The following is a 24440-nucleotide window of genomic DNA, read 5'->3' as shown; positions in this document are numbered from 1 at the left end:
AGTTGGGGGTTATATATTAGTATGTTATCATGCACCTTGTGTTTAACGAATGTTGCTTACAGTTGTAGGAAATAGTAGTCTGTATTTTGACAGTGATTTTAAAAAATTCTTTTTTGTTCTCCAAACATCTTCTCTTGTTCATCTTGCAAAATCAAGTTTAGTTTACTCAACAGTACTTGTCAGAGTAAAAGGGAAAGGAATGTATAAGGAGGTTTTTTCTTGGTGTATTAGCTGTTGTGCTTAAATGATCAGTTAGAGGAAGAATATTTATTTCAGCAAAATGCAACATCTTTCCATTTAGCTTACGTAGTGGTATAATGGCATCTGCTTCTGTTACTGTGAGAATGACTTCTTCATGAAATAAGTTGGGGGGGGTTGTTGGTTTTTTGTTTATTGCTTGGTTTGTGTTTGTTTTTTTTGAGGTGATAAACTTGCATATAAATCATGGTTTAGTTAGCATGACAGGTCAGGCCCAGGAAGATGTGCTGTTGCGCCAGGGGAGGTTTAGATTGGATATTAGGAGAAATTTCTTCAGTGAAAGAGTGGTCAAGCATTGGAACAGGCAGCCCGGGGAAGTGGTGAAGTCACCATCACTGAAGGTGTTGAAAAAATGTGTAGACGTGGCACTTTGGGACATGGTTTAGTGGGCATGGTGGTGTTGGGTTGACGGTTGGACTTGATGACCTTAGAGGTCTTCTCCAACCTTAATGATTCTGTGATCTATACATTAGATGTTTTAAGAGCAGTAGTGCAGTAGAGAAAATACACCTAAAGGAAAATATACCTAAATGTTATTTTCTGACCTTTTTCTGGGTGAAAGTTGTACAGTTAAGTTCTGTAAAAATAATTTCAAACAATTGAAGTTTTAAATTAGGTGAAATTTAAGCTGTGCAGTAGCAGTCATCCTTCAAAGGATTTTTTGTGTGTGTTTTTTTAATTAATTTATTCTTATTGACAGGTATGTGGACATTTGTAATAAATGGCAGCTGCATTTGGTTTATGCTAGGCAAAAGGGAAATAAAAATTTAAGGGAAAAATTGGAAACTAAAATGAGGATAAAATCGCAGAAGTAATAAGAAGGAGGAATAAAGTACACTTTGTTAAAATGACATTAAAAAAGAGGAAAGTATTGCAGAAATAGAGGAATATGATCCAAGAAATACATGCTCTTAATTTAAGAGAATTGCATTTGTTTATAGATGAGACGCAGTAACTCCTATTTATAAAGATTGATTATACCGGTGACTGGCAAACACTGGCTTAGAAGAAAAAGTATTTTAAGAAAAATGCTTTCAATTTTCTAAGTTAACCACTAAACCTTAGAGTTTTAATTCGTAGGTCATAGGACGATTTTGCTTAAGTCTGTGGGGTAGAGAATTGTCATTAAATGTTAGTTTAAGAACAAAGGCAGACTGATTTTTGTGGAATCAGGAATGACATGTCAGGATTCCTAAAAACATCAATGGTAAATGTTTTGGGGTTTTTTTAAGAGGCACTTCAGAGTAGTCCCATCAAGTATGATCTCTTAGAGAATGTTGTGAGCACTTTTAAGAAGCTTCTGAACTTAACTGGTGAATTCAATTAAACTTTGAAGTCAAGATAAATTATTTTGAGAGCATAACTTTTATGAAGTCTCTTCTGCCGCCTGCCTCAAAAAAATTCTGGTATGGGAGTCCTCCTGGTGGTTGAAGAAGACTATGAGTCTTTGTGGTGTCAAACCACCATTTCCTTATTAGTTCAGAGGAGGCCCATACCCACCTGAAATACTGCAAGTATACTGCTTGTACAGACCCGTCAGCTCTTGGTGCCTGAGTATAGGGAAGTACTTTGAGTATAAAAGGCACTTTGCCTTTCTACTTTCTTTTCTAAACAGGGCTTCAGTTAAGAGCAGGTGCCGTGCTGAAGCTGTTGAAAGCATTCTGCTTTTACTTTCGTGTCTTGAGATGTGTCAGAATTACCACATCCTCCTCCTGCAGTGGTAGTGACTGTATCTGATTTTTAGCTGTTGTGCAAAGGCAAAACAGTGTCTGTTGCCAGACTGAGACATACTTTGTTCTCTTCTACTGTTGTTTACAGTTAGTTACCTCTTCTGCATTGTAATCCCTTCTTTCTGCCTAGTTGATCTTGATACCTTTCCATATATAAAACAAATACTTACTGTATGCTTGTAGTTAATGCTGCTAACCTGCAGCCATGATTACTGATGAATTAAGATTGAAACCTGCTCACAGTCATTTACTTCAGAACTTCCAGCTAATTAATTTTGGCTTAGATGGAGGAGAGGGGTTGCTTTTATTCTCAATGTATTTGTTTCAGAAAAATGTACCAGAATAAACACACTTGATTCAAGTCTTTAATTGAAAGAGTAACCTATGTATCAATTAGAAATATTATCCTTTCCTATTTCAAACATCACCGCAGCAATTATGTTTGAAAGTTGGTTCACCCGTTTCATGTTTCTGAAAAAGAACGAAGTGCTGAATAAATTCTAGCAGTATTAAGAAGCTTTTGGTCAAATAAGTTCTGAGTATCAAAGCTTTGTAAAAATTGACTTCTTTATGAATTATACAGCACTATAGTCTTTCACTGTTTAAGTAGTAACTGTTTCCGAAGCTTTAAACTCCAGGTTCTGAGTAGTAAAGAAAAACATTTTATTTAAAAATCAAAAACCTGACTAAACAAAACCCAAATACAAACCAACAAAACCCAACAGTACTAACTGATGTAACTTTTGCCTACAAGCTTCCTATTTAATTTCTGGCTCCTTAAGTTCATGCTTGGAATCGTCTTTTGAGAAGCACAGTAGTGGAAGTTGGGGTCATCCCACATAGTGTTTTGAATAACATCTGAGTGGAGTGCAGAAAATACTTGGTACTGATCATCACTTAGTATACACATTTGTGGTTTGTATTTGTGTTTAGTGTATATACCTTGGAGCCAGTTGGGTTTTTGGGGATTTTTTTTCTATACCCACTTTGTGCTCTCTTCTTTATTTTCACAGACAAATGCAGGAAATGAACCAGACATGGAAGATGAACAAGTTTGCTGTGAAGCATTGGAGGTGATGACCCTGTGTTTTGCTTTGATTCCAACAGCACTGGATGCACTCAGTAAAGAAAAGGCATGGCAGACATTTATCATTGATTTGCTATTGCATTGTCACAGCAAGTAAGTTTTGGTGGTGTTTGTATTTTTAAAATCACATATGTTGTTTTTCAATTCAAAATTAATATAAAGCCTAAACGCAGAGCAGTGACTTCTTATTTAAGTGATTGTTTTTCTGCAGTTATCTTAATTTATTGTTCAGCAATATAAATCTGTAATTTGGATACCTATCTTGAAGTGGTAGCTGTATCAGTCACATCATCTTTGTACTCAGGAGGAGGATATTGTCAAGCCAGATGGATGCCTGGTAAAGTGTTACTAATGGCTTTAGAACGGCTTATTTAGAATAACGTAATAGATACTTTGTGTTTTTCCAAAATTATGTGAATACTTGCTACGTTAGGATATTTAAGTGACTTAGATATAGAAGAACTTTCCTGTACTTTTTCTGGTAAGTAAAGACAAGATACGGTACAAGCATTTTCTGGAGAGGTGGCAGTTAAGATTTAATCCTCTTGTTTTCTTGCATTGGAGTGGTGCACTTGTGACTCTTCATGTGACACATGTTTTACATAGAGCTGTCACACTGGAGCTGTCACCTGTGCAGTAGCAGCATCTTGGAGGAACCTTTAGCACTGTTCAGGGATGGATGGACAGGGAAAACCAGCAGGAGCTGCCAGGAGTGATGTGACTCAGTTGCCGTGCAGTCCTGCCATAGAGTTCAGGGATCTCTTGTTATCTCCAAGCTATTCCTACAGATCTCCTTAGACAGCATCTGCACAATACAGCATCTGTATGATGCGTGTCTTGTGACTTTTAGTCCATCTGGAATTACGATGTGATGTATTGAGGTGTGTATTTTTAGAAGCCATCCAGGTGGAAAACTTTTTGTATGTTGTTACTAAACTTAGTTGCCAGTGCTTTGGATTGTTACTGAAGATGTAATTCTAGTTTTGTAAGATACCTCTGCTGCTGTTCCTTGAGTATTTTACCTTTTCATTGAGAGATCAGAAATTACTGAAGTTGTCTAAGCCTTTCAGTGCTTTTTAAATGGAGTCAGACTGTGGCACTCTCAGATGAATAGGGTCAGAATTTAAGCACCATGTTTTGGGTTTTTTACTCTTCTAGATAAAACAGGTTAAAAAGTCTTATATTTAGGAATATTCACTGTAACAAAAGGATCATCAGAGTATCTCTTTACAATGAACTATCTGCACACATTGGTGAAACTGTGGAGTCTTATCAGAATCCCACAAACTTTATTAGTTTGCAACCCGTAGTATAGGATGTTGAATTTTCAGTTTCACTGAAGCTTGTTACAATCACTTAAGAGAAGTTCAACAAAACATGCTGACAAATGTATGTTGTAATTTTACATGTTAAATGAAACAAGCTCTCTCTCGCTATTTTTGGTAATTTTCAAGGCTGATGAACTGTCAGCAGTTGATACCAAGTTACTATTTTGACAAAAAATGTGCATTGGCCACATGTCAAATTTGGAGTACCAGTACAGCTGAATAGTATGGGCAAGTGTCTGTGCTGCCCCATCCTTTGTTTTTTTCACAGAATCATTAAGGTTGGAAAAGACCTATAAGATCATCAAGTCCAACCACTAACCCAACAACACCATGCCAATTAAACCATATCCTGAAGTGCCACATCTAATGGGGGTCTGAAGATTTATCAGATTTGTGGCTTTTTTAGATGATCTTAGTTGCACAAATATAAGTAATGGGAGATAATTTTTATAGTGAATTTCAGTGTAGTTATCTGACTTTCTGGCATTGCATTTGGAATTTAAGTGACATTTATCAAGTGTTCACCAGTATTTGTTTTTATTTCAGTTAGTGTTTGGTATCAACACTTTTTACCACTCTTTTTCAGTCCTGAAAACTGCAGATGCTCTTTGTGAGGATTTTTCTGTTCTGGTCATATTTCCTTAAGGAAGTAAACTGTTGGCTCAAATCAGGAACTTCTAAATCTATGTTTTAAACAGTTTAGTCTCTGAATTTCATTGTGCATGTTCTATCTAACACAGTTTGTGATGGAGGTAGAATACCTTTTTAGCCAAACCTACAGTCTTCCTTTACAGATGGGAGTATCTGTCATGGTTTTTCCAGTCTCTTCCATTGGTTACTCTTTGTGATGATTTGAGCTTTGTTGACTGAATTTGAATCCCAACTGTTTCATATTGTTATGCCTAGTGAATAGTTGACTGTTGTACTTTTCTTCCTAAAATATTGGAAGAAACTAGATGTGTCCCCAAGTGAGGGCTTCTCTTTCAACATGTTTTGTTGGCATGTCAGCCCAAATCTGAACAGCAGCGGCTTAATTCCCCAGGTATGTTAGCTTTTTGCCCTTTAAAAATATGAGTAGCATTAATGGGTAGGGTTTGTTTTGTTTTTTTGTCAGAGGGGATAAAATTTTTAAGGGCTTCATTTATCCAAGTGGACTGCTGCTCAGCTGCTTATCTCTACTTTATTTCTCCACCAGATACTGCCAGTACAAGAAGCTAACTGTTGAGCTCTTTTCTCCCATATGCTTGTAAAACTTCTGATATAGATGATAATTTCACTTGGAATGCAACTGCTTATTATTACATGATAGTTAGATTAGAAACAGAAGACTGCTTTGAAAATGAAGATGATGAAGTTGAACTAAGCTTAAAAAAAACAGTTCCTCTTCTAAATTAATGTGGAAACGAATTACTATTTGCAGTACAGAGAAAGTTTAGCAAATACCAGACAGAATTCTGAATATCCTTCCATTTTCAGCTATTGTTCTCTAACCTCCTATCCTCAATCAGAGAACAATGTGAGCAAAAATATGCATGTGAGAAAATGTTTTTGGTGCACCATAAAAGACAAGGAAGATGATCAAGTTCAGATCTCACAAATATGATCTTTCTGGAGAAGATCAAATGGATTGGTGGGTTTTGTTTGTTTCTTTCACAGATTGAGATGGTATGGAACTTCTGCTGTTTCCTCATAGCATAACCATGCTACCAATAAATTGAGAAACAGAATGCAAAATGTTTAATAATAAATACTAGAGCAGTTCTTACTCTCCAAGGTAATTCATTTTATAGTGGTGACCCTTGAATACAAGACTGGCTTAGTCAACAGTAGATAGCTGAACAGTTAGTCCTAAATGATCCTGGAACCCAGAAGTATTCCGCTGATGGCTGCAAAGTGTTTCATGGTCATACATATGTGGTGAGAATAAAAATTCTTACTGCCTGTGTAAAGAAATGGCACTTACACCTGCTAAAGAGGCTGACTTTGTTAACTAAACAGAAATCTGTATCCTGGAGCTATCGATAGGAGGGGATTCAGGTTGCCTTCCTTAATGGCCTCCAGCTGTTTCACTAGGTGAGCGTGAGTTCATCATGCAACTTGTGTCCTATCTGCCAGCTCTGTGCTGTTGTCATGGTGTCAAACATGGCACTAGACGCCTGTGTTCAGGCTGCTGCACCCCTCCCATGGTTCCTTAAGAGCTCTTGGATTGTTATAGCCTCACAAAAATGTAATACTTGTGTTCAAATACTGCATACTCCTTCGAGACATAACAGTGTGAAGCATGTGTTTCCTTGGTCACACTTCTCACTTTAGGAAAATACCACCCTTATCTATTTCATTCTGCCTTTATGTGCATGAACCCAAGGAGGGTCTGTGATGTGTCCCAAGCAGTTGAAGAGTTGCATTTTACAAGAAATTTCTGTGAGAAGTTTTATGAAAACAGCAGCTCAGCAATCGCATCCCATAAAATGTCAATTATTAAGAACAAACAGACCCCCTCCACCCCACAGTCTTTTCTGCAACTCAAAGCAATGTAGTAGAACTCGCAAAGATCAGAGAAGAGTGACAAGGGAGATCAAAGCACTGAAATGACTTCCATCTGAGGAACAGCTGAATAGCTTCGGGCACTTCGCATTGTAGAAGAGATAAATGGTGGGAGGAGAATACCACAGAGACCTTTAAAATCAAAAGTAGCAAAGGGAGAATAGAAAACAGTGTTTCTTTGTATAAGAACTTCTTGAGCATAACATTTAAGCAGTGTAAACCTTCAGTTTGGAAAAAGTTTTTGAGGGGTTATTTCATGATTTTGTCCAGTGAGGGCTATGAAATACTGCTTTTGGTAATCTTCCCGAACCACATATTGTTAGAAGCTGTGAGAACATTCTGGAGAAGGGTCACTGCATGCTTCCCTCTCTTGTGCTCTTTCCTAAGTGTATTCAAGAGATGGGGTGCCTCAGCTAGGTGCATCTTTGCTCTGCCCTCATGGTCATTCTTGCATGTCTTCGAAGCATATGGAAGAGCTCTGAAGGAGATAGGATTCTTTTGTGTGCTTTCCACAGTGACCTCATGAGCAGAAAACAATGACAGGCACACCAAAAAGGCACTGTAAAATTCAGTTTCTTGTATGTTGAGATACTTTCATAAAGCACAGCATTCATTTGTATTCTTTACCCACCCAAGCAGAGTTGTTTCTAACAGTTTTTACAAGATACAATGCTCAGACAGTCTTAACAACTTGAAAGAATAGGGTTTGCCTTAGGTTTTTTTTTTTCCTTAAGCTTATCCATTCTCACATTATTCCCGTGATTAGATTAAGTTCTTATATGGAAAATTTCCTTTAATTCTAGCGACTTGAATTTTCAGGGGGTTGTCTTTTCTCATTTCTTACTAATGATATTTTTTGATCACTTCATAGATGCTCAGCAAACTGCTGTAGTGATACATAAGAGCAGTTTTACGAGGGTGGTTCTATTTTGTCTTTCAGGCACAACCGGTGCTTGATTAGAAAAACAAAAAAATTAGAGTTGCAAATTGCTTGTTGTGTTATGCAATATTTGCTGGCAGTTGCAAAGGTTTAATGGTTAGGTGCTGATAACTTTCTTTTACCTTTAAATATTTGATTTGTGAAACAGGTTTTGTAATAGCAATTCATGTGTCTAAAATTCCACTACAACGAGAAACAATGTGATGGGTACTTGAATAATTAAAGTATTCACATTTATTACATTACATACGGCTTTAGAAGGTGGCATTGAGCACATCAGCACAAATTTAATTGTTTTTCTTAATGTCCTGTTTGGATCGGGAATTTGTATTTAATGTTTCTATTAAATGATTTCCAGAACTGTTCGTCAGATGGCACAGGAGCAGTTCTTTTTAATGGCTACCAGGTGTTGCATGGGACAGAGACCTCTCCTTTTCTTCATTACCCTGCTGTTTACTGTTCTAGGGGTAAGTTTTTAGATGTAAAGGCTTCAGTACAATGTGAATTTCTGTAAAAAGTAGTAAGACAAAATATCTGCAAGAAAAGGCAAACTGCTATTAAGAGTCACTGAAGTATAGATTCCTTTTGGCCTATAGGCAAGCAGCACAGTCAATTTCAAATTGAGTTAGATTAGGGGGACAAAGGGACTTTTTTGCATTTTCTGACAAGAACATGAACAGTAAGCTTTAGTATATGCATTTGATCTTCAGTGAATGCTAACCTTCAAGTAAAAATAGTTGGCAGATTAGATCAATACCTGCAGTTATTGCCACCTTTTACTGGGCGTGCCAGGGCTTTTCAATTCTGCATGCTCATGGTTCTCTTGAACATCTGATCACTTCACTGTTTCTTTCCCATTTAGGTATAGAAATTGCTACTATAATAGTCCAGAAGTCATTCATTAACAGCTAAATAGAATTGTAAACTTCTAAAAGGTTAAAAATATCTTACACTTCTTTCATATTTACTGCCAGTTTTAGGGAAAATATGTTAGTGTTGCACTATAAGTAGAAGTGTGTGTGTATTATGTATCATTTGTTTTTGGTTTATGTAGAGTACTGCAAGAGAGCGAGCTAAGCATTCTGGAGACTACTTCACTCTCTTAAGACATCTTCTTAACTATGCTTACAACAGTAACATTAATGTACCCAATGCTGAAGTTCTTCTCAATAATGAAATTGACTGGCTTAAGAGGATTAGGGTAAGTTTTAGGATCATTTTATTTCTGATAATTGGCTTTTTGTTGCTTTGTTGTAAAGTACATTTTTAAGCTTGGAAATGCATATTATTTAGAGTATCCTAACTCTCTCTTAAATGGCAGGATGAAGTAAAAAGAACAGGGGAAACAGGTGTTGAAGAAACTATCTTAGAAGGTCACCTTGGAGTAACAAAAGAGTTGTTAGCATTCCAGACACCTGAGAAGAAATACCATATTGGTTGTGAAAAAGGAGGTGCTAATCTCATTAAAGTAAGTTCAAGTTTTCTGGCCTATGGAGTTTTTTAATTTATTTTTTTAAATTATAAATAGGTGAATAGAAGCTTTGCATATTGTGGTCTGTAACTACAAAAGATCCCAATTTGACTTTTTGACAAGGGCTTCTATTTGGAGTTTAATGTTTTCTTTAAAGCTAATTTTTTAAAAAATTACATGTTTCATTAATAAGAGAACTTAGCATTCTCATTCTTCAGAACCGCTGCATATGGAGTTGCTGTGATCTAGTGAGCTGTTATTCCAAAGCTTGGCAAACATCACACAAGGATAGCGAGCTAGATACAGGATAGTCCTGTACAGGACTGCTTTCTTTCATTACCCCTGTATTGTCTTTTCTCCACATGTTCTTTATTAGTCCTATTAATGTTTATGGCAGGTTTGAAAAAATGCATGACATCTGAGTGTCTCTAATCAGATGTGTTTTCTTTGTACCTTTGATATTGTAGAGCAGCAGTGTTGTTTTTTTTCAGCACTAGTTGATAAAGAGCTTTGTAGATAATACTGGTTTGGCAAAAGAACATTTTTACCAATCAATAATAATACAGATTTATTTTTAACCTGCAGTGTGGGGGTGGGTTTGCTGGGAACCACTTTAGGAGGGAGTTACTCTGTTCTAAATTTAAAAGCTCGTTACGGTGTTGGTCTCAATTTTAACTCTTGAGTATTTTAAGTACCCCTCTGGTTCTCAGACGTTCATTTATATAATAACGCTTATTCTGTTATGCAATAGTGTGCATTTCTATGGTAACAGGTGGTTTATTTTCTTTTGTTTTTTTTTCAGGAATTGATAGATGATTTCATCTTTCCGGCATCCAATGTTTATCTACAATACATGAGAAATGGAGAATTGCCTGCTGAGCAGGCCATACCAGTCTGTAGTTCACCAGCTACTATTAATGCTGGCTTTGAGCTACTAGTTGCACTAGCAGTTGGATGTGTCCGAAATCTGAAACAGATAGTAGACACCTTGACTGAAATGTATTACATAGGTACAGCAATCACTAGTATGTAATATTTTTAATTATCTCTTTCCTACTTTTTAATGTATATGTTACGTATAGGTTTTGTTTATATTACCAGCTTAACTAGATGATGGGTTTTTTAGTTTGTGGTTGGTTTGTGCTGCTTCTAATGTTGCAAAATTAGGCTGTCTAAATTTATAAGTGTTTGTTAGTGTAGCCTTTACCTGTTTTTCTTTATGCAGTAAAGGTACTGACCTGCATTACATGGTTGCATCCAAGTTCCACCCCAGTCATTTACACAGTCTGACCATTTCTACTGTGATCTCTGGCTACTCCCCTTTGTCCCTAACAGCTTCCAGGAACCTCTGTCTGTATCTTCTACTTTTGTCTCATCGTTTCAGGCTCTTCCTAACCAATCCTAGAACCTCGTCATGTATCTTCAGCTTAGTTTTAGTGCCAGTCTTTTGATTGCTCACCTAATTTGTCATCATCATCCACACAAGGTCCACTCTCCTGTTTCCCTTCTTAGATCTGTACTCACTCTCCGCTTGTCACAGTCCTTTCTCAAGCATTTGTTCTCGGTTTTTGGCTTTGTCTCAGCACAGCTCTGCACTTAAAGAATTTTCTTCTCACTGGAGAAAGATCATAGCAATTGCAGGATGTACAAAAATTTAGAAATATTAGTGTTTCAAAAGCCAATAGTCAAATGAAATGGGCTAATTTTCACAAGGATGGCAAAAGGCACGTACTTAACACAGATTTTGTTATCAATAAAAAGCATGTAAGACTTTCTTAAAAAATAACAGGAACAAAATTTCTGCATCCCTAAATGGGAAACCTAAGCCATTTTGGCTATAATATTAACAGGGAAAGAAAGGAGTAGGGGAGCAGGGATTGACACACACCAGACTTGAGCTGATGTGGGAAGAAAGGCTGAGAGAGTTGGAGTTGTTCAGCCTGGAGAAGGGAAGGCTCCGGGGAGACTTTATTGTGGCTTTTCAATATATAAAGGGTGCTTGTAAGAAAGATGGGGACAGACTTTTTACCAGGGCCAGTAAGGACAGGACAAGGGGCAACGATTTTAAACTAAGAAAGGGTAGATTTAGATTTAACATAAGGAAGAAATGCTTTACGATACACGTGTTAAGACACTGGAACAGGTTTCCCAGAGAAGTTGTGGGTGCCCCATCGTTGGAAATGTTCAAGGTCAGGTTGGATGGGGCTTTGAGCAACATGATCTAGTAAAAGATGTCCCTGCCCATGGCGGGGGGCGGGGAGGGGAGTGGACTAGATGATCTTCAGAGGTCCCTTGCAACCCAAACCATTCTGTGGTTTAAGAGGACATTTAAACTTGTATAGTTTAGCAAAATTATAGGCAACTAGAAATAGTATCCTGTAGTGAGAATTGTCCACTGCCTCTCAAAATGGCAGTGCTACTTGCCCAGTTGGTGGTATCAGTGAGTCATTTGAGTTAGTTTTCAAGCTCTTCCTGTTTGATTCCATCTCAGAGGAGCAAATGAAAAGGGCAGCTTTCTGTTTTTACCCCTGCCTGACCCTTTTCCGCCCCCCCCCCCCCTTTCTACTGGGGAGTAGTGTATTTCTTACCACCTCACAATTAGAAGGATTTTATGACGCTTCCTTGTACTCAAATATTTGATAAGCATGACAGGACACCAGATTTTCATCAGACAGAAGAGAGAACACATGTATGAACTGCGCATGCTGTGTGTTTCATATACCAAGTAAAGCTTGCTTATAAACACTCATGCTGTCTTACTATCTTTTACATCAGAATTTTTTGTGTTAAAACCACAGAACAACAGGTTAACATAGGAGACCTGTGATCATAAATGTACTCTGAAGAGATGTGAGCAGTTTTGGGAGAAGACTCGGGAGGAAAAAATCTATCATAAATTATATAGATAGCATTAATTAAAACTGTTTAGGTTTAGCATTACCTAAAACTGTTATGCCTCACTGTGAGGCATAAGTGAAATATTGTAATTTTAAAATGATTATAAATTTGTGAAAGGCTTAACAATTTTTTTTCTACATTCTGGATTAATTCAGATGAATTCTTTCTCAGCTAAGAAACTTGCTGGTATTGAGGGAAGACTTCTATTTGATACATAAATAGACTGAATTTTTGTCTGGCTACTTCTTTAGTTATGCAATAGAAGAAAATGCTGTAAAGTTAAGATTTCAAATAGACCTATCATTCAGAGAAGTGTTAATTTTGACAATTAAATTTTATGGTGGAACATTTGTTTTATTAAACTGCAGTTTAATAAATGCCAACTAATACTAATTTTATGCAACTGCACTTTGTATTGCATTGATGGTCTAATTCTTTTATAACAAATCACATTCTGCTATTTTCTTTTAGCTTGTGAAGCGCTTACAGAATGGGAATACCTACCACCTGTTGGGCCTCGACCGCCAAAGGGATTTGTAGGACTAAAAAATGCTGGTGCCACTTGTTACATGAATTCTGTCATTCAGCAGCTGTACATGATTCCAGCCATCAGGAATGGGATTCTTGCAATTGAAGGCACAGGCAGTGACGTAGATGATGACATGTCTGGGGATGAAAAGCAGGACAACGAGGTAAATGTAACTACATAGAACTTGCTTATCTTTAAAATAGAATTCTTTTTTGTGAAAAGGTTATAACAAATTTAAGTTGCTAATAACTTTGCTTTCCTCTGCTAGCAGTGGGGACAATAGCATAATACTACTTACTTGAATAGGCTTGCTGCCAGGGAGGCAGTTCAAAAGATGCAAGTAGCAGGGTTTGCAAGCTTACTCCCCATGGATTTTTACTTGAAAGCACTGTACACCACTTCTGCCACCAGTACTCCGTTAATGCATACAAAGACATTATTTGTTTCCTCAAGATGAGTGTGTGAAACACCTTAGATTGTTAAACTAAACACGGGATACAGCTAGCTATGAGACAGCTACATGTCAAAAGTTAATTGCACAAATTTTCTTTTGCTTTTCAGAGTAATGTTGACCCACGAGATGATGTGTTTGGTTATCCACATCAGTATGAGGACAAACCAGCACTGAGTAAAACAGAAGATAGAAAAGAGTACAATATTGGAGTTCTGAGGCATCTCCAAGTAATTTTTGGTCATTTAGCAGCTTCCAGGCTACAGTACTATGTACCAAGAGGGTTTTGGAAACAATTCAGGTAAATAGAAAATTTAGTATTGCTCTCTGTTCACTGTTAAGTGTGAATTAGAAGAACTTGTGCAGCATTCTATCTTTATCCTACCTTTTCACCATTCTGTAGAAGTCTGTTAATACACCAAAGTTTGCAGCAAGATGGTTATCTAGCAGTTCTTGACCTTGATATCGAGACTTTGAATTAAGTATGAAGTTAATACACAAAACTTGTTTTTACTTACCAGTAAGTAAGCGTCGGAGACAGAGTAACAGGTGGTATACTACACCACAAACCAATAAATAGTTTTGCTCGGTAAGAAAGAGGGATTAAGAGCTTGAATAATTTTTTTTTTTCTTTTTAGAAAATAAATTGTTGGAGAACAAAACAAAAAATATTTGACAAGAATGTGCTTTTGTTTTCAGACTTTGGGGTGAACCTGTAAATCTGCGTGAACAACATGATGCTTTAGAATTTTTTAATTCCTTGGTGGACAGTTTAGATGAAGCTTTAAAAGCTTTGGGTCATCCAGCAATGTTAAGTAAAGTTTTAGGAGGGTCCTTTGCTGATCAGAAGATTTGTCAAGGATGCCCACATCGGTAAGTGTTTAAGATTCTTCTTTCTTAGAGAAAAACAAACTGTGTTTGTATACTTGTAACAGTGATGAAACAGTCAAAAGTGGTTTTTTGTGTTTTTGGTAGTGGTGTTGTTTTTTAAAGCTAACACCATTTGCTACCTTGTTTTATTCTACAGCCTTAACATCAATTAGTCTTCAAGGGCCTTGAAATACTTGATTATTATTGCTTCTACTTAGCAGACTGTATGTGAAGCATAGTGTGTTGATCAGGGGAGGAAAAGATACAGCTTTTTCATATTAAAAGTGAAAACAACTCAGGGACCAAATGCAATGTATAAACTTTAAGGCATGGCCAACAGCTGTTGCTGTCTTCTATCTTACAGAGTGTGTGGATAGAGCTGACCCAAGTATGAATCTTTAATTCCAATGAGTGAAACTCCGTTCATGTTCCCTATGTAAGCTGTAATTAAGGAGAGAAATGTGGAAAGTTTATTGTTTTCTAAGGTTTCTGCTGTATTTTTAATTAATTTAAAATGTGAATATTGAAATTCAGCTTCATATAGGGTATGTAAAAAAACACCCATACAAAATCAGACTGAAAGTGTGTAGCCCACTATCTTGATGATGGTGATCAATGACAAATGCTTAGTGAAGGAATAGAACTAGGCATTGTACAGTTGTACTTGTGTAGACTTTTTCTTTCATAATTCCTTTTGAGGTGGATGATTAAAATTGCATGCAAGATTCAAGATGGCCTAATGATGGACTTGTTCTTTTTCAACAGCTGGCTTTTTTTATTGTGTTGAATTTTGTATCACTAACAGTTGGCCTTCTTACTGTTCATTACATCTTTCAGATTATTTGTGATTCATAAATGATATAGATCTCTCTGTACGTTACCATTGCAAATTCTCTTTATTGTGAAAGTTGACCATTTACTGTTATCCTTCAATTAGCAATTAAAATACAGGAAAAAACATTGATACAAACTGATTTTATTGTGGTAATCTTTCAACTTCAGTTGAGCTCATGGGTGAATTAGAAGAACTTATAAATGGAACATCTTAAGTTTCATGGGTTAAAATGTGTGACCAGAAGTAAGTTGAAATATTGCAAGATAAAATGAAAGCACTGATTTTATTTTATATGCAATGGGTAATTAAATGGAAGATACAGATGTGAAGCAACGTGAGTTACCATTCATTCCTGATATTATGTACTGTTCTGAAGTATTACCTGTCTTTTTGGAACTCTACTGGATTTGCATAATTGTATTTCTTAATAAAAATGTTACCCTGATTGTAGATTAGGGAGGAGAAAACTGATGATAAACTAAATTATTGGATTGGGGTATGACAGATTAACAGCCTTTCTAAATTTGTAAGTTGTTCAATAGATGAATGAATATTACTGTTTTGGTTGAAGTGTTTCTAAATACTAATTTATTCACTGTTCTAAAACCCTTTGTATGCTTGATATGCAATCAAAGAAACAAGCCCTGCAGGGTTATGTTTGAATAGATGCAACTTTTTAAATTTATTCATCAAGTCTTTATCTTTTTAAAAAAAAAAATTTGTTTCCAAGATGTCTTAACTGGTTGTCTCTCAAGCATTTCTGGTTTATTGCTAGGAATTTGTTTGAAGGTTATATCGGAACACAGTAAGTCAAAGCCAGTCCTAACTATACATAGGGATTTTTATGCTGTCAGCTTTTCAAGTTTTTTTCAGATAGAAAAGTAAAAAGGCTTTTTCGTTGTGGTTTGGTTTGGGATTTTTTTGTTTTGAACTGTTGTCTTTAGGTATGACACGGTCTTTGTGTTTATCAGTCTGCTTCCTGACAATAAAGGTCAGCAATGGAAAAAATACTCTACTTTGCTATCTGTCCTTCTCCACTAGCTTAAGTTAGCCAAGAGTATCGGGCTACTTTAGCTGCTTTAAAAACAAGATGTGCTAAAAGATCCAACTTCCACAATCTTTTCAGTAAACTTGAGATGTACATGTAAGTTCTGTGATCTTCATAAAATAACTATAGTTAATGCAGATCAAACAATACAATGTGCAGATATTGCAATGCAATTGTAGGAAGACTGCAGTAAAAGACTCTTTACTGCTTAACTCCTTTTGCCAGAAGTTGACATCAAATGCTGAATAAAACTTTTGCAGTAAGGTATTCTGTAGCACCTGTAAAAAGTTGGAACGTGTTTCTACCTTTCTCTTACATCTCTCTGTTCATTGGTAGGTACGAATGCGAGGAATCCTTCACAACTCTGAATGTAGATATAAGAAATCACCAAAACCTTCTTGATTCTTTGGAACAGTACGTCAAAGGAGATTTATTGGAAGGTGCAAATGCATATCATTGTGAAAAATGCAACAAAAAGGTAATGATTCCTTATATATTAAATTTGAGTACAACTGTGATGTTATAGCTGTACTAAGTTCAGTCTTAGTTCATGTTCAGGAAAAAAAATTATCCTTTAGTTACTGAATTCAGTTGTTGATAAGAGTATATGAATGGAAACTTCAGAGCTGGTAACTGTTGATGTCCTTTTTTTAGGTTGATACAGTGAAACGCTTGTTGATTAAGAAGTTGCCTCCAGTTCTTGCAATCCAGTTGAAACGATTTGATTATGACTGGGAAAGGGAATGTGCAATCAAGTTCAATGATTATTTTGAATTTCCACGAGAGCTGGACATGGAGCCTTACACGGTGGCAGGTGTAGCTAAATTGGAAGGAGATGATGTAAATCCTGAGAATCAGATAATACAAAATGAGCAGTCTGAAAACGAACACTCTGGGAGCACAAAATACAGGCTTGTTGGTGTACTTGTACACAGTGGCCAGGCCAGTGGTGGACATTATTACTCTTATATTATCCAGAGGAATGGTGGAGATGGTGAGAAAAATCGGTGGTATAAATTTGATGATGGGGATGTGACAGAGTGTAAAATGGATGATGATGAAGAAATGAAAAATCAGTGTTTTGGTGGAGAATACATGGGAGAAGTATTTGATCACATGATGAAGCGTATGTCCTACAGACGCCAGAAGAGGTGGTGGAATGCTTATATTCTTTTTTATGAACGAATGGACACAATAGACAAAGACAATGAACTAATAAAATATATTTCAGAACTCGCTATCACCACTAAACCCCATCAGATTAAAATGCCATCAGCCATTGAACGAAGTGTACGGAAGCAGAACGTGCAGTTCATGCATAATCGTATGCAGTACAGCCTAGAATATTTCCAGTTCATAAAGAAGTTGCTTACTTGTAATAGTGTCTACTTAAATCCTCCTCCAGGTTAGTATGTTAGTGCAATAATTATGCATTAATTTCTTGCAGTAAGAGTTTTGATTTTTATTGTCAAGAATTTGTCTAGCCAGTGAAAATTTAGTGGATTCTGCTTTGAATACTCTGTCTTTCTGCACTTCTGCAGTTAAGCATCTGTTGTTGAATTGTTCATCAGTGATAACATGCCAGAATATTTAGCAAGAATTACATTGATAAACTATCAGCTGTTATTCAGCTTATCTTCTAAGTCATGTTAAAATACCTAAGTTTGTGGGCTGTTCTGCTGAAGACAGTTCTCAAAGGTGAGATGCTGAATTTCTAAAAATTAGACATATGTTAACCTCCAGGCACCTGTCTTTAAAGCTTACATTTTCAAATGATACGTTATAGAAGGCTGTCTTGATCAAGTTTCTTGTTAAAATTGGAACACAGTGTCAGACAAAATAGTAATTTGGAATCAGTTAAATTATTAAAAGTAAATTGCTTTTACTTTGTCTACATGTGAATATTTTGATTTTTCTTTAGGACAAGATCATCTGTTGCCTGAAGCAGAAGAAATAACTATGATTAGTATTCAACTTGCTGCTAGATTTCTCTTCACCACAGGATTTCATACAAAGAAAATAGTTCGTGGCCCTGCTAGCGATTGGTATCTTTTCTTTTAACAACAGTTACAGTTTTGGAAGTTTGATGTTGGTTAAAAGATCCCAGTTATAGACATATGACAATAAAAGGTGTTAGTGGCCTGTCCCATTTTCCTCTGTCCTCCAAACACATGGTGAAGGTGCACATGAAAAGGGTGAAAAACTTGGAACAGAAAATACCAGCAAGAAACTGGGCCTTAAAATAAGCTGCTGAGCTGAACAGCTTCAAAATTCATTTTGAAACAGAGCTTAAATCTAGCTTTTGTCTCTCTTTTAAAAAGAATAAAGGAGTAGAATCTATCACTAGTGCAAAACTAATAGGTTATATATTCTGACCAGTTCAGAATGGTTTGTTCATGGTTTGCATAGTTTTAAACAAAGCTCTCTTCAACCCATTTTTGCAGCTTATATTTGTATTCTGATTCTGAAACATGTATATAGTCTTTTAGACTCTGTTAGCAGAGTCCTTTATGTACATTGCTACAGGGCCTGTAATTCAAATCTGTAGTATAACAAACAGTACAGTCTTATTCATAGTACCACAACATTTTAATCTTTAAGCTAGGTTATTCTCTGTTGGGGAGAGGAGTGTGGGTTACTGCTGGTAGAACTAGAGAGAAAATCTAGTATTCATGATGACCAGTAGTTTACCAGCTACTAGTAAGGAGTTGTGTAATACATGGCAAATATGTACCTTAAGTTTTTCTCCGATAGCAATTTTCAGAGTAGCTAAGTTACTCCTGTTATTTTAGGAGGACAAGAGGAATTCAAGTATTGCTGCAGGAATGAGGGCAGTGTCACAAAAGACCCTCTCTGGAACAGTTATTTTACTCTTTGGGTTTTTGTTTTTGCAGGTTTTTTTTAGATCTGTAAATGAGAATATAAATTCCTGATAGGTTACATATGTAGTTACTGGTCTTACACACAGATCATGAAATCCACTTCACAATGTTATCTGCTGCTCACCTTCTCCCCCAGTTCCAATACAGAGGGAACAATGGATGCCAATTTAGGACCTGCTTTGAGCAGTAGTTTGGGAGTTATGGGATGTAATCCTGTCTTGGTTCTCATGGGTGGTAGAAGTCAAATGCTACAGTTAAATGTTAGTTTTTTAATTGAAGTATCTCTTTAATTTGTTATTGCTAGTAACACAGAGTATTACTGTGGGAACTAAATTTATCTGATTGTAAGCATTTTGTGGGCAAAAATATTTGGGGATCACCTTTAACATTTATTTTCTTCAAATTCTGCCAAAATTCACTAATGTCTACATTTGGTCATAATCTCTCAGTTGTGTCATCTTCTGTTTCAGGTATGATGCATTATGCATCCTTCTTCGTCACAGCAAGAATGTACGCTTTTGGTTTGCACACAACGTCCTTTTTAATGTTTCAAACCGCTTCTCTGAGTATCTTTTGGAATGCCCTAGTGCAGAAGTGAGGGGTGCATTTGCAAAACTTATAGTATTTATTGCACATTTTTCATTGCAAGATGGACCATGTCCTTCACCTTTTGCCTCTCCTGGACCTTCCAGTCAGGTATTTAATTTTCTAACAAAAAACCTCTTAAAACTTACTCTTACTTCTTTGTTATAAGCATTTGATGTAAAGTAAATTCTGGAGTAGATGCATCAATGTTGACAGGAAAGCTGTAGAGTCCATTTTGCACTACATAACATCATGTAACTCAGCCAGTTTGTGTGAGAGTTGCTGTCAGAGGGGTTCAGTTTCCCCTCATTTGTAAATCTCTGTGAAGACTAAGTAGTGAGAACTTAGAGTTGTGAGTGTGAAATCTGCAAAACAAAAGTAATGGCTTATAATGAAGTAATGTGTAGGGGAGTGAACTCTTGTTTTGTTCATTTAGAATTTAAAAAATAAACAGAACCCACAAAAACATGCAGGAGCTACCTAAGTTTTCTTCCCCTGTATCCTGCAACATTGAAATTGTCAAAAATTGTAACTTTACATAGTAGTAGACAGTGAATTGCCTAATTTTATACACCTAGAACTGATGAACAAGCAAACAAAAAAGCCAAAATCTTAATATAATACTTGTCATAATCATGTTTTTGTTTGGACTGTATTAAAATTTAAAATACTAACCTTTTTGAGCCTTTGCTTTGTCATGTTTGTAATGTCACAGTAAGACACTTTTTATTTGTATTGTTCCACTTACCTTCTCAGAATATTTAAACCACTGTGTCCAGCAAAAGAATTTGTATTAAGTTAAAGTTACATATGCTTTGACAGTGTGTTGTTTCATGAGGTATTTAATATACACCTGTAGAGGTGACTTGGTTGTCTGTCTTAGACTGTGAAGTTCATAGTGGAATTGCATGTGCTTTTCGGAGTACTTAAGCCTAGCTGCTATTGGAGAGAAGGCTCAATTAAAAGCTTCTATACTTGCGTAGTTTCTTGGACTGTCTGAAGTACAAAAGACTAACCAGCTGCTATTATTCTGGATTTTTTATGAATCCCATACCTTCTAACCAATTCTCTTTTCTTCCATAGTAGAAGGTATACAATAAAGATTTGATAGGTTCAACCACTAATACTAAAACTTTTTTTTAACAGGCTTATGATAACTTAAGTTTAAGTGATCACTTACTGAGAGCGGTACTAAATCTTCTAAGAAGGGAAGTATCTGAACATGGGCGCCATTTGCAGCAGTATTTCAATCTGTTTGTGATGTATGCCAATCTAGGTAAGCAAATTACACACACTTTTACTGATGACACTGTAATAAACTGTTTTTTATTAATGATCCAGTTACATAGGTAACAGCAAGAGAATCCAGTTTTTCAGTCTCAGGCAGATTGTTGTCATTATGTGCCATATAAATGCTCTCTAGAGCATCTGTGTTCCTGCAGTTTGGACTTTGGGGATTTAGTCTTCCTGCCGTCCTTGGAAGATCAACAGGAGAAGCTTGGAGCAGTAAAAGTGTGTCCTCCTGAGAGGATGTGGGGGTGGAAAAAATGGCAAGAGAGATGATGCTTTTTTCAGGACTCCTTTGCAGGGGAGGTCATAAGACCCAAGAAGCATGTGGGGCTGACAACTGGTTTGAGCCTGAAGAAATTGAGGAAGATAAAAGTTCATAAAAGAGAGATGCATGATTCTCCTTTATGGAAATGTCAATACAAATGGTCATGCTTTGTCTGTATGTTCCAACTGTGCCCTTTCAATATTAATTTCTTTAGTTCACCTTTGAAGTTCACAACTACGAATACAAAACACTGACTCTATATCTGGCTTCCCTTTAAAGACTCTTTGGGAGGCTGAGGAAGTAGCTCAGTCTGTATATGTTTTTAGACGTCTTTGCTTGCCAGAATGCTTTCGCCATAGACATCATATGAGGTAAAAGAAAGCAAGAATTGAGAAATTCCTCTATAAATTTATTAGGTATTGTAGTTCCTTCAAGATAAATAGGCAAGAAAAGCCAGTGATTTTGCAATATAGGAAGGCTTAAGTAAAGCTCTCCCAAGCTTGAGACAGTGATTCTTGTCATGAAGACTAGAGTCCTAAATTTTTGTGATAAAAGATTAAATTAGAGATTGAGTATGGTCACAAATGAATATTTATTTTTAGTATCTTCGAATGCAGGACTAGTAGGACTACCTGTATTTGCAGGTGCTACACTTAAGACCCATTATACACCTGCTATAATATAACTGAGATGTTTATCAGTTTTGTGGTGATGGTCATCAAATATTGGCTGTGGCAATTCCTGCACCACCCATTTTTCTTCAGGATCTTAAAGTTGTATCCAGTGTTATGAAAACAGAAGTAAGTATAGATTTAGAAGTATACAAAAACTTGTATTAAATTCTGGATTATGTAAGTTCTCTGCATAAAAAGTCACTAGCCTCTGTATACTAAGAATAAAAGAATACTAATAATATTTAAAGTAACTATTCCAAACAAAAAAAATCATTTTTGCAGTTAAACTGAGATCAGTCTTATTCACATTCATATATAATCATCCTTTCTCTTAGCATTATCAGCATGCTGAAAATCAATTGCTTAATTGAATAAACTGTTTCTCAGGTGGGTTAATCCGTTGCTGCTTTATATATTTGCCCTGAAGAAGAGCAATTAAGAAGAATAAAATGCAAGTCAAGTGAATAAAGGATTGCTTTTGCACTCTCAGGTTCATGAGGGTTCTCACAGGTTCATATCTAGTGAATTGTCGCAAAGCTCTACTTTCTTTCCTCAGTTATTAGGGTCTTCTGTCGGGGTCCCATTTCTCTTTCACATGTGGTAGCCTAAGCGAAAAAGCATCGTTTCTTTACAGCAAATTCTAAAGAAGATACAATGTTCTTTCATAGTGGTAGTCTATTACACTCTCCCTCTTACCCTAGTGCAAGATATTTTCATCCTTTTCTGTAAAGTACTATGAAGCTAGGAGATCCAGTTCCCTTGGAAATTTTACAAATTGCCGATAATACTGAGCAGCTCAGCCATTGCTGGTTATTGGCTTATGCAGGCAAGTTATAAACTTGAGTTCCTGTTAGACTAGACTGCTTTGTAGCTGAAGTGTTAAGCAAGTGAATCAGTCCAAATGGAGTTATTTCAGTATTTCCTCATAGAATTGGCACACACAAGAGTTCTGGAAGCTCTTTGAAGTTGTCTACTCACATGAAAGGAACTTAATTGCCTATCTGTAAAATTAATCTAGGCAATTGTGTTAATTTAACTTTACCTAGAACGTATGTTGCTTTTATATACTTTGTCTACCAAAGCATTCTCTGTCAGGCAGGGTTCCATCATGACCCCCAGAGTGGACTTAATGTCATTACAGAGAAGAGAGATGCAATTCTTCTGCTCTAACTTATCTTTTCTTCTTTACTAGCTTTTCATAGTCAGTCAGTACAGTTGAAGCCTCTGACTAGGAAAGCACTCGGAAGCCGGATGAGAAAGCGCAACTAAATTTAATTTCTGGGTCTGATCGTTATCACTGTCTACCCCACAAAGATAGACATGGAAATACTAAGCAGTTGTGCTTGTCTTACTACTGTAAACTGAAGGCTTCTGTATGGATGTAGAGTGTTCATTCAGCAAAAGTCACAATGCACCGTTCCTGCAGTGCCCCAAGTTCTGTGAAAAAGATTAAATTGTCTGACATTTTGAGAAATCAAATAATATATTGTTTATATCAAAGCAAGTGAGAAATAGTTCTACAAAGGATAGAACTACAAAGCTATCTAACGTAATCAAAAAGATACTGTAGAAGAGCTCTAATAAGGTGCTATCTGGATTCTTCTTATCAGAAAGATGGTAGGTAAGGCATAGTTGTATTTCATAATTAAGAAAAAACTTGGAAGCATACGAAAAATCATGACTTGTAACCAGATTGAGAAAAAGAATACAAGATCAGAAGGGACATACCAAATTTACAGGTAAGTGCTTGTGTAGTATGTTGTCGTGGTTTAACCCCAGCCAACAACTAAGCCCCACATAGCCGCTCGCTCACTCCCCTACAGTGGGACGGGGGAGTGAATCAGAAGAGTAAAAGTGAGAAAACCCATGGGTTGAGATAAAGACAGTTTAACAGGTAAAGCAAAAGCCACAAGCAAAGCAGAACAAGGAATTCATTCACCACTCCCCATGGGCAGGTGGGTGTTCAGCCATCTCCAGGGAAGCAGGGCTCCATCACGCGTAACGCTTACTTGGGAAGACAAATGCCATCGCTCCAAATGCCGCCCCCCCTTTCCTCCTTCTTCCCCCAGCTTAATATGCCAAGCATGGTGTCATATGGTATGGGGTACCCCTTTGGTCAGCTGTCCCGGCTGTGTCCCCTCCCAGCTTCTTGTGCACCCCCAGCCCACTCACTGGTGGGGTGGTGTGAGAAGCAGAGAAGGCCTTGACCCTGTGTAAGCCCTGCTCAGCAGTAACTAAAACATCCCAGTGTTGTCAACACTGTTTTCAGCACAAATGCAAAATGGAGCCCCATACTAGCTACTATGAAGACAACTGACTCTATCCCAGATAAAATCGGTACATATGTGCAGGTATTCTTACAGTGAAATCATCTGTATGTTTGGAGTTTTTGGTTGGTTTTGGAGGTTTTCTCATTTTGTTTCTTGTTTTTTCTTAGATTGATTTTGTCACTTTAATTTACACTCAGTGCATAGTATACGGTTGGAAATGTCTTAAATTTGTAATTGATGTATCCAGGACATGATGGAAAAATAACGAAATATATTGTGGGGGGGTGTTTGTGCTATCCTGGGCCTCACAATAAAAAGATTGGTTCTTTGTCCAAAAGACTTCTATGAGGCTTTGCTGTTAACACAGATGTTAGCTACCTAAGTGCTAATGAGCACTCTTACGAAATTGTAGTAACGTACAACTCTTCTTCAATGTGGTTTTTCAACTGAACATAATTTTCTTGAGCATCTTTATTGATTGGATT

General features: G+C 36.6%; 1 protein-coding gene across 1 annotated transcript in view; it reads left to right on the top strand.

The window, feature by feature from the left end:
* USP9X (ubiquitin specific peptidase 9 X-linked) overlaps window positions 1-24440 on the top strand; it is a gene marked incomplete at both ends in the record, with an annotated part of 78957 nt that overhangs the window by 45678 nt on the left and 8839 nt on the right. Inside the window, 13 exons of the mRNA XM_082009345.1 lie at window positions 3002-3168; window positions 8246-8354; window positions 8942-9088; window positions 9209-9355; window positions 10161-10383; window positions 12728-12948; window positions 13347-13537; window positions 13936-14109; window positions 16326-16467; window positions 16644-17394; window positions 17911-18034; window positions 19342-19567; window positions 20603-20732. Coding sequence (XP_081865471.1) covers window positions 3002-3168; window positions 8246-8354; window positions 8942-9088; window positions 9209-9355; window positions 10161-10383; window positions 12728-12948; window positions 13347-13537; window positions 13936-14109; window positions 16326-16467; window positions 16644-17394; window positions 17911-18034; window positions 19342-19567; window positions 20603-20732 — 2752 coding nt within the window. The remainder of the gene's footprint in view (window positions 1-3001; window positions 3169-8245; window positions 8355-8941; window positions 9089-9208; window positions 9356-10160; window positions 10384-12727; window positions 12949-13346; window positions 13538-13935; window positions 14110-16325; window positions 16468-16643; window positions 17395-17910; window positions 18035-19341; window positions 19568-20602; window positions 20733-24440) is intronic.

The sequence above is a fragment of the Phaethon aethereus genome (assembly GCF_964289735.1).
Source record: "Phaethon aethereus genome assembly, chromosome: 1".
Lineage (NCBI taxonomy): Eukaryota > Metazoa > Chordata > Aves > Phaethontiformes > Phaethontidae > Phaethon > Phaethon aethereus.
This window is presented reverse-complemented; position numbering and strand designations above follow the sequence as displayed.